This window comes from Mchenga conophoros, linkage group LG7 (genome assembly GCF_057382185.1).
Source record: "Mchenga conophoros isolate Kocher_MC1m ecotype Shallow Benthic linkage group LG7, M_conophoros_male_GT1.1, whole genome shotgun sequence".
Lineage (NCBI taxonomy): Eukaryota > Metazoa > Chordata > Actinopteri > Cichliformes > Cichlidae > Mchenga > Mchenga conophoros.
In genome coordinates this window covers 19,822,847-19,842,507 of record NC_140532.1, presented here as the reverse complement: position 1 = coordinate 19,842,507, position 19,661 = coordinate 19,822,847, and the positions used below count along the sequence as shown (strand labels likewise).

The 19,661-nt window shown below is 39.3% G+C and overlaps 1 protein-coding gene across 3 annotated transcripts in view; it reads right to left on the bottom strand.

The window, feature by feature from the left end:
* Positions 1–19,146, bottom strand: part of LOC146570025 (alanine and arginine rich domain containing protein) — a 29,611-nt gene extending 10,465 nt beyond the window's left edge. Inside the window, exons 1-30 of one of the 3 annotated variants that reach the window (XM_085282787.1) lie at positions 19,040–19,146; positions 18,352–18,793; positions 17,828–18,111; positions 17,397–17,511; positions 17,112–17,285; positions 16,865–16,971; positions 16,623–16,760; positions 16,204–16,361; positions 16,060–16,086; positions 13,878–13,914; positions 13,720–13,789; positions 13,590–13,641; positions 11,113–13,232; positions 10,711–10,891; positions 7,639–7,700; positions 7,471–7,555; positions 7,112–7,216; positions 6,606–6,673; positions 6,452–6,521; positions 6,320–6,364; positions 5,910–5,921; positions 5,435–5,701; positions 5,165–5,263; positions 5,011–5,081; positions 2,991–3,617; positions 1,836–2,011; positions 1,342–1,557; positions 752–782; positions 518–659; positions 139–352 (exon numbers count right to left, since the gene is read on the bottom strand). In XM_085282787.1, coding sequence (XP_085138913.1) covers positions 139–352; positions 518–659; positions 752–782; positions 1,342–1,557; positions 1,836–2,011; positions 2,991–3,617; positions 5,011–5,081; positions 5,165–5,263; positions 5,435–5,701; positions 5,910–5,921; positions 6,320–6,364; positions 6,452–6,521; positions 6,606–6,673; positions 7,112–7,216; positions 7,471–7,555; positions 7,639–7,700; positions 10,711–10,891; positions 11,113–13,232; positions 13,590–13,641; positions 13,720–13,789; positions 13,878–13,914; positions 16,060–16,086; positions 16,204–16,361; positions 16,623–16,760; positions 16,865–16,971; positions 17,112–17,285; positions 17,397–17,511; positions 17,828–18,027 — 5,669 coding nt within the window. In that variant the 5' untranslated portion in view covers positions 18,028–18,111; positions 18,352–18,793; positions 19,040–19,146. Of the gene's footprint in view, positions 1–138; positions 353–517; positions 660–751; positions 783–1,341; positions 1,558–1,835; positions 2,012–2,990; positions 3,618–5,010; positions 5,082–5,164; positions 5,264–5,434; positions 5,702–5,909; positions 5,922–6,319; positions 6,365–6,451; positions 6,522–6,605; positions 6,674–7,111; positions 7,217–7,470; positions 7,556–7,638; positions 7,701–10,710; positions 10,892–11,112; positions 13,233–13,589; positions 13,642–13,719; positions 13,790–13,877; positions 13,915–16,059; positions 16,087–16,203; positions 16,362–16,622; positions 16,761–16,864; positions 16,972–17,111; positions 17,286–17,396; positions 17,512–17,827; positions 18,794–19,039 lie in introns of all 3 variants that reach the window. The other 2 variants (XM_085282788.1, XM_085282789.1) reach the window with 2 other exon arrangements.
* Positions 19,147–19,661: the final 515 nt, after the last annotated feature.

The following is a 19,661-nucleotide window of genomic DNA, read 5'->3' as shown; positions in this document are numbered from 1 at the left end:
TTAATTGAGTCTAAATTTATTCTGAAAAGCTAAAAGGGGCAAAACAGTAGATAGGAAGCTGTAAAGCAATGGCTACAGAGTGCTCCAGTTTTTTGAAAATAAATAAAATAAAATAAAATAAATGGACTTATTTATTACTTGAGATTTGTAACTTCAGTCTGTAATTCCAACTGCACCCGCTCCATGGCAGACTTGGCATCTTTAATGCCCTCCAAAGAGCTCTTCAAGTCTCGTCTCTCAGTTTCCAGCAGGACCACTTTATCAGTCAAGTACTTATGCCGATCCTTTCCCTTCTTGATGGAGCGCTCATATTCATGGAAAATGTTCTGCAGCTTCACTACACATGTTGAGTCTGTGACACACAGCAGATGGAGGCTGGATGGGAGTTTCATTATGTTCACGGCACACAGAAGGTCTTGCTTTCAAAGGTAGGTTACATATAAACAACTTGTGTCACAAACTCCTAAAAAGCAAGACTTATTAGTTAACTTATGTGTGGAAAAAGGTGAATCGGTACCCAAAGTTGCTGAGTCCAGTTTCTTAATGAGGAGGGAGGCGTGACTGTAGCCTGTAGCGGGTGAATCAGCATCATCTGTGGCTGTGTCTGAGGACTGAGTGAGTTCATCAAAATCTTCTGCCATTCCCAACTCTTCACGGTCCTGAATATCAAAACAATAAGTAACATTAACATTACTCATTTTCTGTTCACTGTGTTCAAACTTTCATTTCAAGGTATGAACTGGTGTCTTACCTTATCGTTCTTTGGTCCACTGGCTGCCAAACTGAGCGAAGCAACGCAAAGAAGAAGAAAATCATGTCATTCAGAAAAATAATGTGGATGTTCCTTAATTCTGAGACAAGTTATTGGAAGTGTATTTGGTATAATGCAGTATACGATCCAGTAATAGGAAGGTAGCAGTTAGTTTAAAGAGTGAAAAGAATAAAGAACAAATGCATGCTAATCATCAGCAAGATCCAACATTGTAAAGCTTTGCTCAGACTTAAGGCAAAATGTTTGTCACCTGGGTTTTTTTTTTTATTCAAGCAAATTTTACCACTTCAGTGATACAAAATTATCTGGGTTTATTTCTAACAAATCATTAATGCTCAAACATGATCTTATAACGTGCCTAAAAAAATAACGTGCCTCTCCTTTTTATTTTTAGGTTTCTTGTATAAAATGTACAAATATACAAGGTTTATTATATTCAATACTTTCCTCTGGCTATATACAGATTTGTGCTCCGTGTATAATTTATTTTGCGTTCAGTCTGAACATACCTTACGGGTTAGTGACAGAGAGGTAGAACTGATACATATGAGGGCATACTGTATATATACCTTCCTTCATCATCCGACACTTCACTTAAAGTGCCATCGTCAAACACACAGAGAGGATCTCCATTAATATGTGTGTTGGTCTGAGGGGCTCTGCTGCCCCGGGCCCCTCGGACCAACTCTGACTGTAAAGTCTCCACTACAGCTTGCTTCTCTTGTTTGTTGCTAATGCAGGTTAGCTGGACTGGGAGATGCAATTGCACTGGAGCCCTGTTGGTGCTACAGAGAGCAATAAATCTGATAATCAGCGACATGTGGCTTTTTAAATGCAACAATGTATCAATTTTTAATGGAAAAGAAAAGAAAAAAAACCTTTGAGACATCACAAAACAAAAACAACTTAAAACTGGACTCTCTCTGCTAAAAGAAAAAAAAAAAAAAATCAAAAGCCCAACATCTGATTAGAGGATTGTGCACGTATTGCTTTGAAATAAAGGGAGCAATCGTTAACATCTACTGACGATAACTGTGAATCTACAAAGCAAAACTGCACATACCTCATGGCGGCCTCGGGCTGCTGCTCCTGGTCAAGTGCTTCAGCTTGATTTGACATGCATCCTAAGCTGGTCTCAGGTTTCCCCATACCAGTTTCCTCCAATGCTATTCCACTAGTAACCTGGGAAGTACTTGATTTTTGTACCTCAACCTCGATTTCTGTTCTCCCTTCTCCAATCTGAGGGAAAAAGAAAATATTTGATAGCTGGCCTTTAGACATTTACTCTAACTGTAACAGGTTTGGTCCAGCCTTTTAAGATGCATTTTGGAGTTGGTACTTGTTCACTTTGTCATACATAATTTAGTGCCACCCTTCCCTTTGGAGACCTAACACCTTTAATGTAATTATAAGGACATATTTTCCATGCACTGCAATGCTTGGAAACTAAAATGAGAAAATGTCATCAACTTTAAATAAAGAGTTAAAGTTTGTATCAGTTTCCACAGAAAAACAGCAAATAACTCAAAAGGCTGACCAAAATACAATCCTCATACCTCTTAATAAAGACAAGCACAAAGAAAAACTGAAGCATTGCATGCATAAAAAGACAATAAACAACAACACATTTATATCATCACTATGGTGATTCTTTTTAGAGCCAAGAAGGCCTCTATTTATTCAAACCTCATACAAAACCTAAAAACAGAGAATTCATACAACACCGATGTAACAATACATGCAAAACTCATGCAAAGCAGAAAGCTAGACATGACAAAAGAAAACACAAGACTGCCCTTTGTGTAATGTCAAAGTGCAATCAAGAAGGACAATTGACAAAATGGTACCAGATGGGTGGGTGTACTGAAAATGAATTTCTTCAATTCTACCTTTTTTAAGGTGTGTTAAAGACACAAATATTCATTGAGAAACATGCAACCTCACTTCTACTTGAAATGAGATCTACAGACAACATATATGACATGGAAAATCTTACAGCCCCCCCAAACACATACGCACACACACCTACGATGAACGGCCACTTTGAGCCCTTGGAAACAGGTGAGTAAAAGAAGGAAATGAAGTATATGAATGACGAGAAAAAGAGAAAGCGAGGCAGACAAAAGGAACTACGGATGGAGCGGCCATCCTCTACCTCTTTCTGAAGTTGGGCTTTTTCTTTCTCCATATCGAGGAAGACAACCTTCAGCATCCCTACCTCAAGTTTAAACTTTTCCACGTCCTCTTCCAACTCTTCACCAGAAACACCGGGAACAGGTGCTGAACGTCTGAAGGGAGGCTGACTTATACCAAATTCGTTGAGATCGTCTTCTGAACTTGCAGTATTCTCCTCAGTTTGACGTAAATCAGCACGGCTTGTGACGGTGCCATCACAAGCTGGTTGCTCCTTCATCCTGTCCTCGCATAAGGAGTTTACATTCGATTCAGCTGCAGAGTCCTCTGGTCCAGACTCTCTCTGCTCAGCTATGGTGATAAGGGGAGTGCTTCTTGCTCTCGCAGTAGGACGCTCAATGACTTCCCCATCTTCTTCATCACTTGAATCTTCTTCTGCAGAGGTGGAGCCAGCTGTGGCCTGTTCTTCTCTGATGTCATGTCTTGATTTAAACAGTTCTCCAAACTTTTCTTTTAATTCACCAGCGACACTCTTGAAGGTGGACTTTACCTCTCTTTTCTCCACCTCTACCCAGAGCTTCTCATAACGTTTTTCCCATGGCACGCCACCGCTTTCTCCAGCACTGCACTGATCTCTAAACTCGTTATCCTTTTTTCTATTGTCAGATTTATTTAGATCTAACTCACTTCTATCTACTGCATCATCTTTCTCCTTTGATGGCATGAGTGGACATAAAACAAAGAACAGACAAGACAAAAATGCAAAAACCGAGACTTGATAAAATATTCGAGAAAATATTCAGGCAACAGTGCATTCTCATTCTTCTTCCTATATTTTCATCATAGAAAATACTCATGTTTACAGGATTATTAAATAACATACTTGACTGACCCTTTTCTTTTTAGACTCTAAAACTGAAATAAGTGATTTCTGGCATGGTAAACATGCCAGTAGTAAACACAGTAAAGCTGTCAGGAAACCATATGCAGTCAAATAGAATCAGCAGCTCAAATCAGGATGTCAGACATAATAATGTGTGTGCCACCTGCAAGCTTGAAAGAGGCAGTGGTCTTTCTTTAGAGTATAGGATAAATTCCATTTTTGGGGTTGTGTCATTTTATTTGTCCATGATAATTCTAGTATGTTTTTATGTGATATAAAAATGTCATTTTGCATATCATTGCAATAGCATCATACATTTATGTTCCCTAGTGTAGCTATAGAGAAACAGCTGCATGTGGGAGACACTTCAACAACCTCTGAAAAAACATAGCACTTATACTTTTTTAAACTGCTGCTGCTAAATGTAGAAACAACTTGTTTTTCAACATGAGGCAAAAACGCACCACAGATACCAGCAGCTGATGGAGTGTAAACAAAGACTCCAGCAAGTACTGATGGAGAACTCAGTAGATACACTCCATGTGGCAAGAGGCAAATTGATTGAAATGCCAGATGTGGTTACATGGAGGAAATTGAGGGCTTTAAGCAGCTGCTTAAAAAATTTGACCCAAAATGTGACAATACTGAGCAGCTCCTGATGAGGTACAAGGTAATACAAGTTTTTTTGTACTTTTACCCAACATGTCCAGGGAAAACACTACCTAGACTACTTTTGTACATTACATTTATGCTGTGTCACTGGATATGATACTGTGTCACTATAACGCTGTTGCGGCTGGCAACTTCATTCAACAGATCCACAGTGTTATCCACAGTTAAAAAATAAATAAAAAATAAAATAAAATAAAAAGAATGGAAAATGCTCTTTATTGACTTACACTTATAAATGCTGCAAACATCAATAAAACATTAATTTTGGTTTAAAAAATATTTAGATTTTTCTTGAAATATCATGATGTAATTTTGAGGTTAATTTGAGGCCAGCCCAATGGTGTTAACATATTTATTTTGTCTACCAGAATTACAAATGATCTAATGATGAAGCAATGTCATAAATATGTGTGAACAAATTTACCAGAACATATCATTTTGCGCCGTTTATTCCTTTGATTAGGAATGCCTTGGTACGTTTTATTTTCCATGTCTGAAACAAAAATAATCAATCATTAGTAGGGATGGCCATTTTACCACTATTTCTCACCTTTTGTTGCTGCTCTTCAAATTCTGTGATGATTTCACTGTCTTTCTCCATCAGTGAGGGGTCAGCAGACCCTAATAAAGAAACAGAGACATCAGACAAAGCAAAGGCCACAAGTTCATAAAAAGGTAACGCTAAAAAGACCAAAGAACCTTACTTGGTTTAACCGTTGTTTGAGGCTCAGCCATATTTTGTAGTGGATTGTCATTTTCAGCTGTTTCGCGAGATGTTATGTTTTCGGTTTCCCAATCAGATTCTGAATTAGAACGAATAAAAGAGGAAAACCGCCAAGAATAGGTTAGGAATATATCTTTTTTAATCATTATTATTCATGTGAATAATAAAGATGACAATAATAATCATCATAATAATAACAACAACAAGTCAATGTTTAAGAAAGAACATCAAAGTTCTTGCTATGCGTTACCTTCTTCACTCTCTAGTTTCTGAGGGACCGTCTTCCGTGTACGAGGTTGGGGCTTAGGAACAGCTTGAGAGGGTGTTCTGGGCAGTCTCTCGTCTGGGCTGATGCCCTTCTGATGCGTCAGTGCTGCTGTGGCAACATCATCTTTGTCCTGGTCCTTATCAGATGAACTGGAGCACTCTGGAATTTTCTCAACTACAGGGGACGCAACCCCGTGACCACACTGGGCTCCCATACTGGCAGTACTGGCTGAATCCCAGTCCGATGCATCTGTCAAATTAATGCAGGAAGCTTTATATCAGTTCAACCAAATGAGCCTAATCTGTTGCTGAAGACTAGAGTTTACAGTGGGAGAACACTGATGCACAGCAATGGAAAAGATCAGAGGTGGGCTGTTACACTACCAAACTACTACTGGGGTCTCAGGGAAGAAATCACAGCTACAAAACTGTTAGTTTCTTAATTTATCTTTACTGACCTGCTTTTTGAGCTTAAAAAGGTTTAATGAGAAAAATAAAAGATAGAAAACTCAGTATTAAACACAAGCCTAAAAAAAAAAAAAGTTTCTGATGGTGTGCAGCACAACTGCAGGCAGCATATATGTAATGATGCAAATGGTTACAGATTTGGTGGGACAAGGTTTTTTGATGCTATGCTTGAGTTATATGGTTCTCTCAGATAGAGATGGGAGAAAAAGGAGAGAGCCTGGAGTGAGAAAAGGGAGCAAAATCTTAGGAATTGATGCAAGAATGTTCTAAAAATGTGTTACTGCAACTTGAGTCCAGTTATTGCTTTTATGATCCATGGAACCTTTGCTTTCCATATTACACTATTTCGTTTTCAGCAAACTCTACAATGTATAATCTAAAAATCCTTGTTACAGCTTACCTTCCAGATCATCAACATCACCCAGATCAAGCTCTTCCATTAAATCTAGAAAAGCGGAGCAAAGCATGGTGTTAAAAATCAAAAAGGTTTTCACAGTAACAAATTATTTCATTTGATTTTGAATAAATTCACCTGTCTTTCGGCTGACATCGCCTTCAGGCTTCCTCAAAACATTAGGTGGTACCCACTTTGCCCTCTCGGTCTAGTACAAAGGGAAAATATTATTATTTTACTTAACTGAATTACAGATAATATTATTTTTTATAAAATAAAATGCTTAACCTACCTCTTTCTGTACTTTATTGTACTGATCGGCAGGTTCACCTTCAAGATTGTCATTACTGCTGCTGGCAACTGTAAGAGGCAAGATGACTTACTTACATTTGCCAAAACACAACGTCTATGAAAAATCAAACAACATTGATGAAGCTGGATGAGTTTTCCAGAACTCTGTAAAAAGCATTCCCATGCAAATGAGCTCATTGTTAATTAGTATGAACACACATGCTTAGCCTTTAGAAAAGCATTTCAACTCCCAGCAGTGTTTCATTGGGTAACAAGTTCAGCATCAGCCAATATGAATAACATTTAAGCCAAAATCTTGTGGAAAACAAGCAAGCTTAGTGCAACCCTGGGGGCCACTTAATCTGGCAAAATAAGGTTTATGGACAGCAGGCAGGATGAAGTACAGTATACTGCATGCATTCTATTATTGTGATCATGAGGTGAAGTTCAGGCCTCTGGTATGGTTTGCATGCTGATCCTCTGACCTATAAATCAAGATATTCATACCCCCTCCCTGGCTGACTCTTGGCCTGCCTACACTCCTCCGAGGCTCTAGCACTGCCATCTTATTGCCTCTATCCCCTCTTACAAATGAGGGAACATATAACAAGTCTACAAAAGAAACGTAAAAAAAAAAAAAAATGTTGGAGGCTTTTTGATTGACACAAGTTATATTGCACTGCACATTCCACATCATGTTAAAGCTTGAACCAGAACTGACAGAGAAAATGTACAAAGTAAAGAACACTTTTCTATACTTACGATCAAATAAAGTCTCACTGTTTCTGCAGCATGAAATGGTGCTTGGAATGATATGGAAAAAAAAAAATCCAAAACAAATAAAGGAATTTACAAAGTAGACTTACTCATTTTAATCTCTTCTTTCTCTCCTTCATTCTGACTATTTAATCCTCGTTTCTGCTCGTCAACATTCAGGTTTTCTGAGTGGGACTGAAAATTGCGGCTGGTCTGTGAGAATCAGGTTGGCAAACATTGGATCCTGCATGTCATTTAAAACTTTATCTTTACTGTACCTCAGAGCTCCATGAACTCTGGTCATCCTCACCCCCCTCTAGACCCAGCTCAGACAGGAAATCTGTTTAAAACATTAAGAGTGATGGTTAGCAACAGGACGAAAAAAGTCTTTTAAGTGCAGCTTATTTCATTTCCTAGGTCTAGTAATTACAGCTATAGTTTAAGTGTTGTTTTGTTTGTCCACAAAATTATACAAAACAAATTTACTAGGCTGATTATTTAAGGTAAGCTTTGTGAAGAAGTGGAGCATTGCTAAACAAATAACTCACTAAATGATGGCAAAAATGTTCTTTAAAACTGCAATGTGGAAGGGTTTTTGTTTTTCCATGCATCCTTTATTCAGCCAGGAATGAGATACAAGATTTTTAGCCTCTCATAATAACATGAATCTCATCAGACAATACTGGAAATGCGTGCTGTACCAAAGTAAAGCAAATCAAGTACACCTTAAATTAGCACCTGACCATTTGTCAATTACAGCTTTTTGCTGCACCGCACAGCATAAAGTTTCTTCAACAAGGAACAGTATGTTAAAACACTGCAAATTTCTCATGTCTGACACAGTAGAAGCTGAAGATCATCATCTGTTGTTTAGAAACACATTGAATTTAGCACAACATTATAACCAAGATGAAATCATACGCAAAGAGTGCTCACTTGTGTCTGTGCTGCAAAGCAACAGAAGTAACTCATTCAGCCACCTGAACACGCACCACTAACTCTAGCATGACTAATACATGAAGGCCAAGGAAAAGAATGCAATGGCTGCTGACGTGAATCTCCCAACACCAACTCAGAGGTCGTCAACAAAGTGAGCCTGTGCAACACGTCCACATATTCGTCCAGATCACAAAGGCGCACCAAAATCACCAACGCAAACACCAAACATTTGTCCAGTACAGACAGTGAGTAATGAAAAAGATGATGTCCCTACACAGGGTTATTTTTTCAAATTGAAAATACCTGTATTGTATGAATCTCACACCTGTCATGTACTTTGTAACAAGTTTCATTCACATCTGTCATGCAGGTACAGTGACTAGAGAAAAAGTCTGTATTGGCTTCTAAGTGATGGTATTTAGGACACCCTATTTCAACACCTTCATTTCATTAAGTTGTAACTAAAAGGAATGTAGCATAATGTAAAAGTAAAACCCTGTTGATTTAACTGTTTTAAGTTGTTTTTTTTTAAATTGTGATTTTCTTCTAAGACAAACAGTGAATTTTGATGCAAAGATTTGTACATTAGCAGGAAATTAGCACAAGGATGTGAAAGCAGAGTTACATTTACATGAAAGTGCAATAAAAAGTGTTTCTGTTAATAAAATCAATTAATAATCGTGACAAATTACTGACAAGTTAGCTACTTCATCTACTGAATCCTACTAATCCTATTACATTTCCCATTAACCATACATACTTTAGACTGAAAAAGATGCCAAAATAGTGTCTAAAAAAGAAACAAAGAATTAAGTAAAGGTCATGACTTAAAACTCTTTTACGTGTTTAGCTTACATCCGTTTAATAATGTCCAGTAATTATAGAAGGCCTGCTTGTGACCTAGGCTAACAGTGATTAGTGCTCACCTGCTGGCCTATGTTACATCCTCTTTGTGCTCAAAGTGGCAAACCCCCTGGGGTGCCTGTCTCTTACACACCATGTCTGGCAAGAGTGACAGCTTTGCAGCTCTGCATCTCACTTTTGAGTTATAGCTGGTGGACAGTGCTACATTACTGGACATCAACATTCAATTGTACGGCACTACAGCTAAAATGCAAAGCATTTTTAAATAAATGACTTTTTTTTTTTAATTGAAGCCTTTAAAATAGGTTGCCAGTATAAACACTGTCTATTTTTTTCTATTCATTAGGTATTTTGTGAGAGCAGACATTTTCATTCAGAAAACTTTGTAATGTCCAGATAGTTGTTAATAAGGTGCTTTAAAGCAAAGGCATGTGGAGGTCATGGATTAAGTCTCTCATTTTTATTTTGTACGGGATTTTACAGTGAAAACTTCAAGGATTTTTATTGCTTGGTACAAAGCATCATTGGGTTAACAGGTGGATCATCCAGTTTCAATGCAGCTAGCCAAGCAACAAGGAACCACCTCCTGCTTAAAAAGGCAGACAGTGAAAGTGAACAGTATCCTTGATTTTAACATAAAACTCTTTGTTGGAGCCAGGGGCAGCACAAAGGTGATCCCCTTAAACCGATTTTTAGTTTTAGTCTCCTTATACTCCCCTGGGTTACTGGTTCTGTTACTAGTTAGCTAACACAAACTAATATGTCTATTGACCACAACCAACCAAACAACAGTGATGTAACACTGTACTGATACAATATGGCGCTAAACATGTTTTAAAAACCTTAATTTTAAGCACTTATTTCATAAATTCAGCTTCACAGGCTCTTGTTACACCTCTGTCAGTTTTTAAGAGCAGGGCTCTATAGCGTAAATTAGTCTTTATATATTTAGTGAGGAGATATGGTAGAACCGTTACGTCGTGGGGTCCCTCTATATCTATGGGTCACTAGAAAATGATGCTTTGAAAAGCTTTTAAAAAAGAGAGAGCGAAGTTTATAAATGATGGCCTCCAACCTATGATGAAGCATTTATAAATTGTCCCCTCACATGGGGTCAGTAATAAGTATGAAAATTTTGTGAGTCATATGCTATGGCCTTTGACGTCACTAATAGTTTCAAAGGCATGAGAGAGACTGGCACTAAAAGAATCCTGAATTGAAATCTATCGGAGAATCCTGCAACAATAAATATTGTGTCAGTTTTGAGGAGTTTCATCAGATCTGACTGATTATACTACAGACTTGCTTCTATAAGGTCTTTGATCTTTGGTAGACTGGTGGTTTATTGTCATGGCGGAGTTCTAGGCACAGTACAGCCACACTCACATTAGACACTAATAGCAATTACAGAGCTACCCTCCAACCGATCCAACAGTCACTTACAATAAGCACTTCTGCACAATGGTTTTTAGTATTGTTAACTCCTGTGGACCACCATTTTCCTGACATATGAGCATTTGCTGGTTCTGTAGAAAGTAACTCCTTACCCCTCTTCTTCTCTTTAGAAACTTCGGCCTCAGGAGCAGGCGAATTGGCGTCACAAGACTCTCCACTTTCTTCAAGCTGATCATTCTCAGCTGATTCGTCGCCTTTCTCCTCCTCCTCTTGTTCCCTCTCTTTGTCATTATCACCCTCATCCTCTTCCTCATCCTCAGTGGAATCTTCCTTCTGTGTGCAGGAAAAAATGGAAATATTCAAAACTGTGCATGGTAAATCCCATTTTTCTGTGAGTGTGCATCCACAGGTCACATTTGATATACATACAAGCTAAGCTAGGAACAAGGACGTGAATATAACTGTCTTAAAGGTCTTGGCCTAGCTATAGAGGACAGACTATTAATAGCCAAACTAAATGAGACAAACACAAGTAAAAAATATTCCCGTTTTACCTGAATTCCAGAGCATATCATATATATGTTTTCTGCCTCATCAGGTGAGTCTACATCAACGTCATCAATGTCAGTCTGAGGTAGTACTTCATCTGAAAATGTGTTCACATCTGAATCACTGTGCCGACAAGCTGTGGTTTGATGTTTGATGGGTGGGCATGAAAATGTCTTTTCCTTTATTGGTTTTTCATTAATCTCCTCTGACAACACTCTAGTTTGGTTTTCAAATGGAACGTATGCAGTTAATCTAGCTTCATGCTCATCATCTGCATCGATACCTTCACAAAGGCCTCCATCAACAGTTTTATCAGAATCGTCTCCTACTGTACACATTTTAACTGTAGCATTGACAAAATCGTACTGCAGCTTCTGGATCTTGCTGTCAGAGTCTTCACTCGTCTCATCGTCTTTGTGGACACTGTATTTCTTAACAACCTCCAGCTTTTCTTCTTCCAGTTCAACATTTTCTGCACCGATAACAGACTGAGGAACCAATTCACCATCATGCTGATTATCCCTTTTAGCGTCTTCTGCCACCTTCTTGTGTACTGTAGCTGTGGACTTCAACTTTGGAGAACACTGCTTGGTTGAGTCGGGTATCTTCAGGATATCCTCACTGTGTAAAACATCACTGTTATTCATCACAATTTTCTCTTGCTTTTCTGAGCCATTGCTTTCATCTTCATCATCCCAACAGCTTTCATCTTCTTCAACTTCATCATTCCCCAAAAGTTGGTTTTCATCATCCAGTGCCGATGAAAGTACTGGTGAGGGGTCATCTGACTCTTTCTCAATACTTTCTCTGACCTCTTCTTCCTTAGACTCTAATTGCATCTCTCCAGTCTCATTTGCTTTGGAAACTGGGGACACCACTTCACAATTACAGTTAGTGCCAAAATCATTTTGGTCTTTATTTTCAGAGGAATCCCACTCTGATTCATCTACAGCTGCTTGGTTTCTGGACTGAGAAGAGGTTTTTGGACCTAGACCAGACAGTGACTTGTGGTTGTCTATAACCTCCTTAAGTGTAAAACATTTTGGAGATGCAACTGGTGATGAAGAATCCCATTGGCTATCTGGATGTTCTTCATTTGACTGGAGCAATGTGTTTTTTAAATGCAATAATGATGCTTCTGGTGCTTGAACAGTGCTTTTCTGATCAAAAACCTCATTGCTTACCTCAGGTATGTCAATATCACTGTCCTCTAATGAAGATCCCCATGAGGACCTGAGTTTCACTCCTGTGGAAACTTTGTTGTGCGATCCACAATCATCTTTACCATCAGAAGTACTGTCTGTGTTTTTTATGCCAACTTCAGGTAATAGATTTGTTTGATTAGCAAGAAAATGTTTGTCCTCTTCATTATCACTGTCATTCCAGTCCATATCACCACGATTCTGTTTATTGCCCCATGAGTCTTCATCATCCTTTCCTGTGTCTCTCTCACATTCCTTCATATCCTCGCCTGGTGAATGAGTTTCTGGACAATGTCGTGTTGAATCCTGGCCTGAAATTACGTTTTGATCCGATGAACTCAAATATTTCTTTCCCAGGCTGTCATCTTCATCTGAAAACTTAGATTCTACTCTTATGGCTGACACAACGCAATCCTCCACTATATGTAATGTGGCTGGAGTAACAAAGCTCGATGTCCCAGCGGGGTGCATGAAGTTGGTGCTTAAAGTCTTTGTTTTGGTATTTTTCTCTGAGGTATCTGCACTTTCACGTACAACTCCAAGAAATGTTTCACTCTTTGCAGTGATGCCAGCATCATGTGTGATCTGAGGGGCTTTAAATTCTGTAGTGCTAGCCACGCAGTTGCTATCATCCTCCTGATCCTCCTCTTCAGAGCCTTCTTCTTCTTCTTCTTCTTCTATTTCTTCTTCTTCCTCATCCTCGTCCTCCTCCTCTTCCCCTTCATCACTTTCTTCATCATCTTCTTCCTCTTCATTAGACTCCTCTTCTTCATCCTCTTCATCGTCTTCCTCTCCCTCTTCTTCGCCATCCTCCTCTTCAGAGTCATCTGCATCTGAACTTCTTTCTTGAGACAATGGTCTTGATTTAGTACCCAGAGGTTGTTCAGAGTGTTTTCTTTTCCCCTGTTCAGCTGCACAGCCAGCTTGTTTTAAGATTTTAGGGAAAAAGACAAAAATCTGTCAGACACAAGCATGTAACAAAGGTTCAACAGAAATTTTTCACCTTTCTGTAGTGTGGAAGCGGAGTGGAAGTCATGTGGGATGCACTGGTAAGGAAGGTAATGGGAGTGGGATCTACTGGATGCTGAAGACTTTTGCTGGATGACAAAGCCTTTGGGAGGGATGGGATTCTCTGAACTCTATTTTCACTTTCTGGCTCAGAGTCTGAGCCACTCAACGATGTGTCAGCTCGTGCCGAAGCTACTGGACAAAGAGGGATAGAAGATTACTACCTAAAACTACAAACTATGGATTAAAAAAGGCTGAAAGATTCTTGGTACCTTCTCCCTTTTTAGATGCAATCATTTTGCTGAGGTCAACTTTCAGAGGTTTCTGCAAGTCAGAAAATTAAATGAAAGTCAGGGCAAAATTACAACAATACAATATAAAAGAAGAATGAGTAGTTCCAACCTTTTCAATTAAAACAGATTCATCATCATCATCTGATGATGGCCAATCATCTGCAGCCCTTTTTGAAACACTAAAGAAGAGAAGGAGGAAGAAAATGGTCATAGCAAGGAAGTCGGCTGCAAGTATAAACTGTAGACAGCATTAAGAAATTAGCTCACCGACTTAGTGACTCTGACTGAGAATTATCTTCAAAATCTGCAAGAAAGCAGGAAAACATATTTTCAGCTCAGCCTGATCTAAAACAAATCATTAATGTAATATTTCAATAGGACAACTTTTGAATGGTGAAATCTTTAGAAGATTTAAATGTTGGCACACACACACACACACACACACACACACACACACAAATTATATATATATTTATTCACCACATAACAGTGTCAGCAGATGTATTATCATTCAGTTATCCCTCTAATTTGCCCCAGTGAGTTTTTGTTCTTCATTGATACTAGCTAACATGAAAAGTCATGAAACTGCGATGTGAGAAAGTGAAATTTATGGGCTAACCTAGTTAGTGTTAGTGTCCCTGTATTTATTAAAATATTTGCTGTCACTGTATTGCTATTTTATTTTTTAATTGAGCCTAAGAGGCAGCAGGAAAAATTGCACTTCCAAAACAAATTTCCCTATACAGTGGGGCAAAAAAGTATTTAGTCAGCCACCGATTGTGCAAGTTCCCCCACTTAAAATGATGATAGAGGTCAGTAATTTGCACCAGAGGTACACTTCAACTGTGAGAGACAGAATGTGAAAAAAAAAAATCCATGAATTCACATGGTAGGATTTGAAAAAGAATTTATTTGTAAACCAGGGTGGAAAATAAGTATTTGGTCACCTCAAACAAGGAAAATCTCTGGCTCTCACAGACCTGTAACGTCCTCTGTAAGAAGCTTTTCTGTCCCCCACTCGTTACCTGTATGAATGGCACCTGTTTGAACTCATCATCTGTATAAAAGACACCTGTCCACAGCCTCAAACAGTCAGACTCCAAACTCTGCCATGGCCAAGACCAAAGAGCGTTCGAAGGACACCAGGAAAAGTATTGTAGACCTGCACCAGACTGGGAAGAGTGAATCTACAATAGGCAAGCAGCTTGGTGTGAAAAAAATCAACTGTGGGAGCAATCATCAGAAAATGGAAGACATACAAGACCACTGATAATCTCCCTCGATCTGGGGCTCCACGCACGATCTCATCCCGTGGGGTCAAAATGATCATGGGAACGGTGAGCAAAGATCCCAGAACCACACGGGGGGACCTGGTGAATGACCTGCAGAGAGCTGGGACCAAAGTAACAAAGGTCACCATCAGTAACACACTACAACGGCAGGGAATCAAATCCCGCAGTGCCAGACGTGTTCCGCTGCTGAAGCCAGTGCATGTCCAGGCCCGTCTGAAGTTTGCCAGAGAGCACATGGATGATACAGCAGAGGATTGGGAGAATGTCATGTGGTCAGATGAAACCAAAGTAGAACTTTTTGGTATGAACTCAACTCGTCGTGTTTGGAGGAAGAAGAATACTGAGTTGCATCCCAAGAACACCATACCTACTGTGAAGCATGGGGGTGGAAACATCATGCTATGGGGCTGTTTTTCTGCCAAGGGGACAGGACGACTGATCCGTGTTAAGGATAGAATGAATGGGGCCATGTATCGTGAGATTTTGAGCCAAAACCTCCTTCCATCAGTGAGAACTTTGAAGATGAAACGAGCCTGGGTCTTCCAACATGACAATAATCCAAAACACACCGCCCGGGCAACAAAGGAGTGGCTCCGTAAGAAGCATTTGAAAGTCCTGGAGTGGCCTAGCCAGTCTCCAGACCTCAACCCCATAGAAAATCTGTGGCGGGAGTTGAAAGTCCGTGTTGCTCGGCGACAGCCCCAAAACATCACTGCTCTCGAGAAGATCTGCATGGAGGAATGGGCCAAAATACCAGCTACTGTGTGTGCAAACCTGGTAAAGACCTATAGTAAACGTTTGAGCTCTGTTATTGCCAACAAAGGTTATGTTTCAAAGTATTGAGTTGTATTTTTGTTATTGACCAAATACTTATTTTCCACCCTGATTTACGAATAAAGTCTTTACAAATCCTACCATGTGGATTCATGGATTTTTTTTTTTCACATTCTGTCTCTCACAGTTGAAGTGTACCTCTGGTGCAAATTACTGACCTCTGTCATCATTTTAAGTGGGGGAACTTGCACAATCGGTGGCTGACTAAATACTTTTTTGCCCCACTGTATTTAATAATCATCCCCATAGCTGTTAATGGTTTTAAAAAGGGGACAAAAAACAGACAGATTTTGCTAACGAAGTCTAGCTAAGGAAAGCAATACCTTTCCCTGCTTCATCTGCTCCATGCTCTAGAGCCAGTCAAGAGGTAATGCATGAGGAATAAGTAAAATGACCAAAGTCAATTATTAATAGACATGATAATAATGATTTTCAGTGGCTTTGATGTGATAAAATAAATTGCATACCATCTCTGTCAGTGGCTGGTCCTCCCAAAGAGAAGCCTGCTTCAAGATCTTGGGAAGGAGCACTCAGCATTTTTTTCTTCTTCTTGCTCAGATCTTGATGTGATAGGGAGGCCCTGTCCGAACGCTGGGTATCATGCTCTATGATCAGGTGGGAACAACTGACAAAAAGAGAGGAGAGACCCAAAATGTCATAACGTCATGACTGCTGAGAAACTTTAGCAAACTAAGAGTTAAGGAGAAACATTAATAAATTATTAAAATAAAATAACATCACAAATAAATTATTACAACCCATTTGTGGGCTTTGGCTATTTAGTTTATTTCATTTCTGTATTAAAATCCGACATAAATGTATAAATTACAGAAGAAATACCCATATACAAGCACAAAGACATATTCTTTTGAAAAAGTGTGCTTACGAGTGATGCCCATTTATTCCTGCATAGTTATCAGCTGAACATCCTTTGGTATCCTTTAGTGTGGTATCTGCATCAAACTGCAGGAGCAGCTTTACCATACAGACTTCGCCATTTCCAGCAGCTATCATTAATGGGGACCTGCAGGTAAAAATCAATTGCAGCAACATGTTCAACCATGCCAAATAATGAGTAACACACATTAACATAATCCAAAGTGAATCACAAAGGTGTCATCGCTTAACCTTTGATCTTGATCCACAGAATTCACATCAGCAGTCTCCTTGAGGAGAAACTGAGCCATCTCAATATGGTTCTCTCGCACTGCTACTATCAAAGGTGTGAAACCCTCCTAAAATATAGATTACAGTTAAAATCACAGTTAAAATTCTTGCCCACTGGACAGTGCCTTCCATACGCACTGAAGAGTATCCTGATGTTCACCCTAAAGCAGAGAAACTGCAAAGTAGGGGACAGAAAGAAAAAAGCCACCTTGTTCTGGGAATTGATTTGAGCCCCATGTTGCAGCAGCAGGACAGCAGTGGGGACGGATGGGATGTTTGCCGCTAAATGTAGTGCCGTATTGCCATTGATGTCCATCAGATTAGGGTCAGCATGATTTTCCAGCAGTATGCTCACACAGTTGTCATGCTGGCCCTGAACTGCCTGTTATTAGATGAGAATTAACATTAACAGGCCAAAACAAGACGTGAGGAAAAATGAATTTTTACAATTTATTAAGAGTCACCAACTTGAAGCGGCATCATCCAAGATTACCTTCATTAAGGCAGATCTATTTTGATTGTCACATAGGTTAAGCTTGGCTTTGCTCTCAACGAGGAAGTGTACCACCTCGACATGACCACTAGCACAGGCAATATGCAGTGTGGTTCTGCAACAGTAAAAAAAAAAGAGTGTTACATATGCAAGCACTGTTGTTCTAACAGACCTTACCAAGATTATAGGTGTTTTACAACTTTGGTTGGCTGTTTCCTCAGGCCAAACTACATTCATTTTCAATTCACTCACTTCCTTCTGACACCTACTAATTGTAGATGGTAACTAGATCCTACCTTGACACATAAGTGGAAAAGAAAAAAAGGCAGTGTCATGTATGGGTACAGCTGGCAGCTTTCTGCTAACATTTAAGTGCGTGCCAAAATCCAGAAAATGCAAAAATATTTATTAGGGTTTTCATCCCCACTTACCTGTTCTCCTTGTCAAGTTGATTGACATCATTCTTCTTAGCCAACTGCTTCAGCTTTGCCAAATCACCCGCTAAGGCAGCCTTGTGAACCTTCCCTAGGTCCTTGTCTTTCAGTTCATAGCCAACAGAAAGCCTGCTTGCACTGTCTGGAGTGTCTAACGGGTGTTTTTTCTTTTTAGTGAAGCTGAATATCTTCTTCATTGTATATGGCACTAAAACATTACTTTAGCACCTGTCGCTACCTGCCACTCATCTGGAGGTCAACCACAGCCGACACTCCCATCCCTAAAATAAGACGTTCAAAGCGGATTAGAAGCCCTTGAAACAGTACTAAGCACTACAGCGTCGCTTATTATAAGGTATAATGCAACCACCGATATACAGAATTAGGTGGCTTTCGCACGTTTACTCTATAATAATCGAGTGCATATATCAGAAGGCAATACGCAACACCGAGTACTTCATCACGGTGTTGGATGACAGCAGAACTTAGCTGTCATGCTAACGAGATTCTTTGAGTCATACCTTACACAGAGGATTCCTTTAACGATAAGGTATCGTGAGTAAGCTGCTTTTTGACGAGATTACGATAAAGCAGAGAATCTGTAGTAGACAGCGTTAGCTGAGGTCGCCGGGATTTTTTTTATCATGCGTTTAGCTAGCGTTTGAGATTAAGAGCTGTTGCCATGGTAACTGTCTGTACAATTGATACGTAGCTGAGGTTTTCCAATTTACTACTGTTCAAAATTGCCTAACCCTATTTTTTTGTAGCGCAGTTGTGTAATACTGCTATATTACTGTATGTATTATCACTTCAAAATAAGTTATTGTAAAAAAATATATGCATGTAGCTTCAACTGGCTCGTTACTGCGCCTCCCACGTCGTCACTTCATCATTGATGCAAACCGCCACATTTAAAATGAATGTGTGGTAGAGTTGAGCACAAGATGGATTGTCGCTATACGTCTGAAAAAAACATAACGACAATTTTCAGCTTAAAAACACCCCACTTGTGCACGCATACAACTCAAAAACTATGGTTCAACCTTAACTCGGCTAACACAATGCTAATTGGCTAAGACGCTGAAAATCAAACCTGATGTAGATAATTGGTTAACTAGAGCAAAGAAGACGAATAATGTATCTGAAGATATTACACCCTACTTAATGCGAGCATGCATGTAACTACAGCACACGAAGTCAAACACTAACCTGTTGATTGTCAGACTCAAACCATCACAGACCTAGACGAAAGCGAAGCAGCTCACAAAACCTTGCTGGTTGTTGGAGTTTTCAGGTAACCAATCAAAAATGAGCTGGGTGCAACGATGGGCCAATAGGCCTCTTAACTTCGTACACAAGGTTGGTTTACAAAGCAAAGAGAGTCATTACAGTCCATAGTGTAATAGCAGAGTTTTACCACTTGCTGGAGATATTTGACTGTAATCTTAAAGTTATATAGTTATTCCAAAAATACCTCAGCTGCACACAGTTTAATCTCAACAAAACGACTTACATTACAAAGAAACATCAACATGCTAAATCAGCATATATAATACATATACCAAACAATCTGATTTCTAAAATGCAGACACAGTTTTAAAATCAATCACACACACACCTCCCCCTCGTTGTCTCTGTGCAGGTCCATTTATATATTTTGCTTTTCCCCCCCATAACAGTCGGGAAACCAAAAAGTACGAGTTGTAAGGAGGGATAGACGTTTCGGAGCTAAAAATCCTTTTAGAAGTAGAAGGCCATAGCTAATTTGATCTCCTTTGTGAAATTAAAAAAGCATACTGAAAGAGACAATGGAAGCAATTTCAAAAGCAGA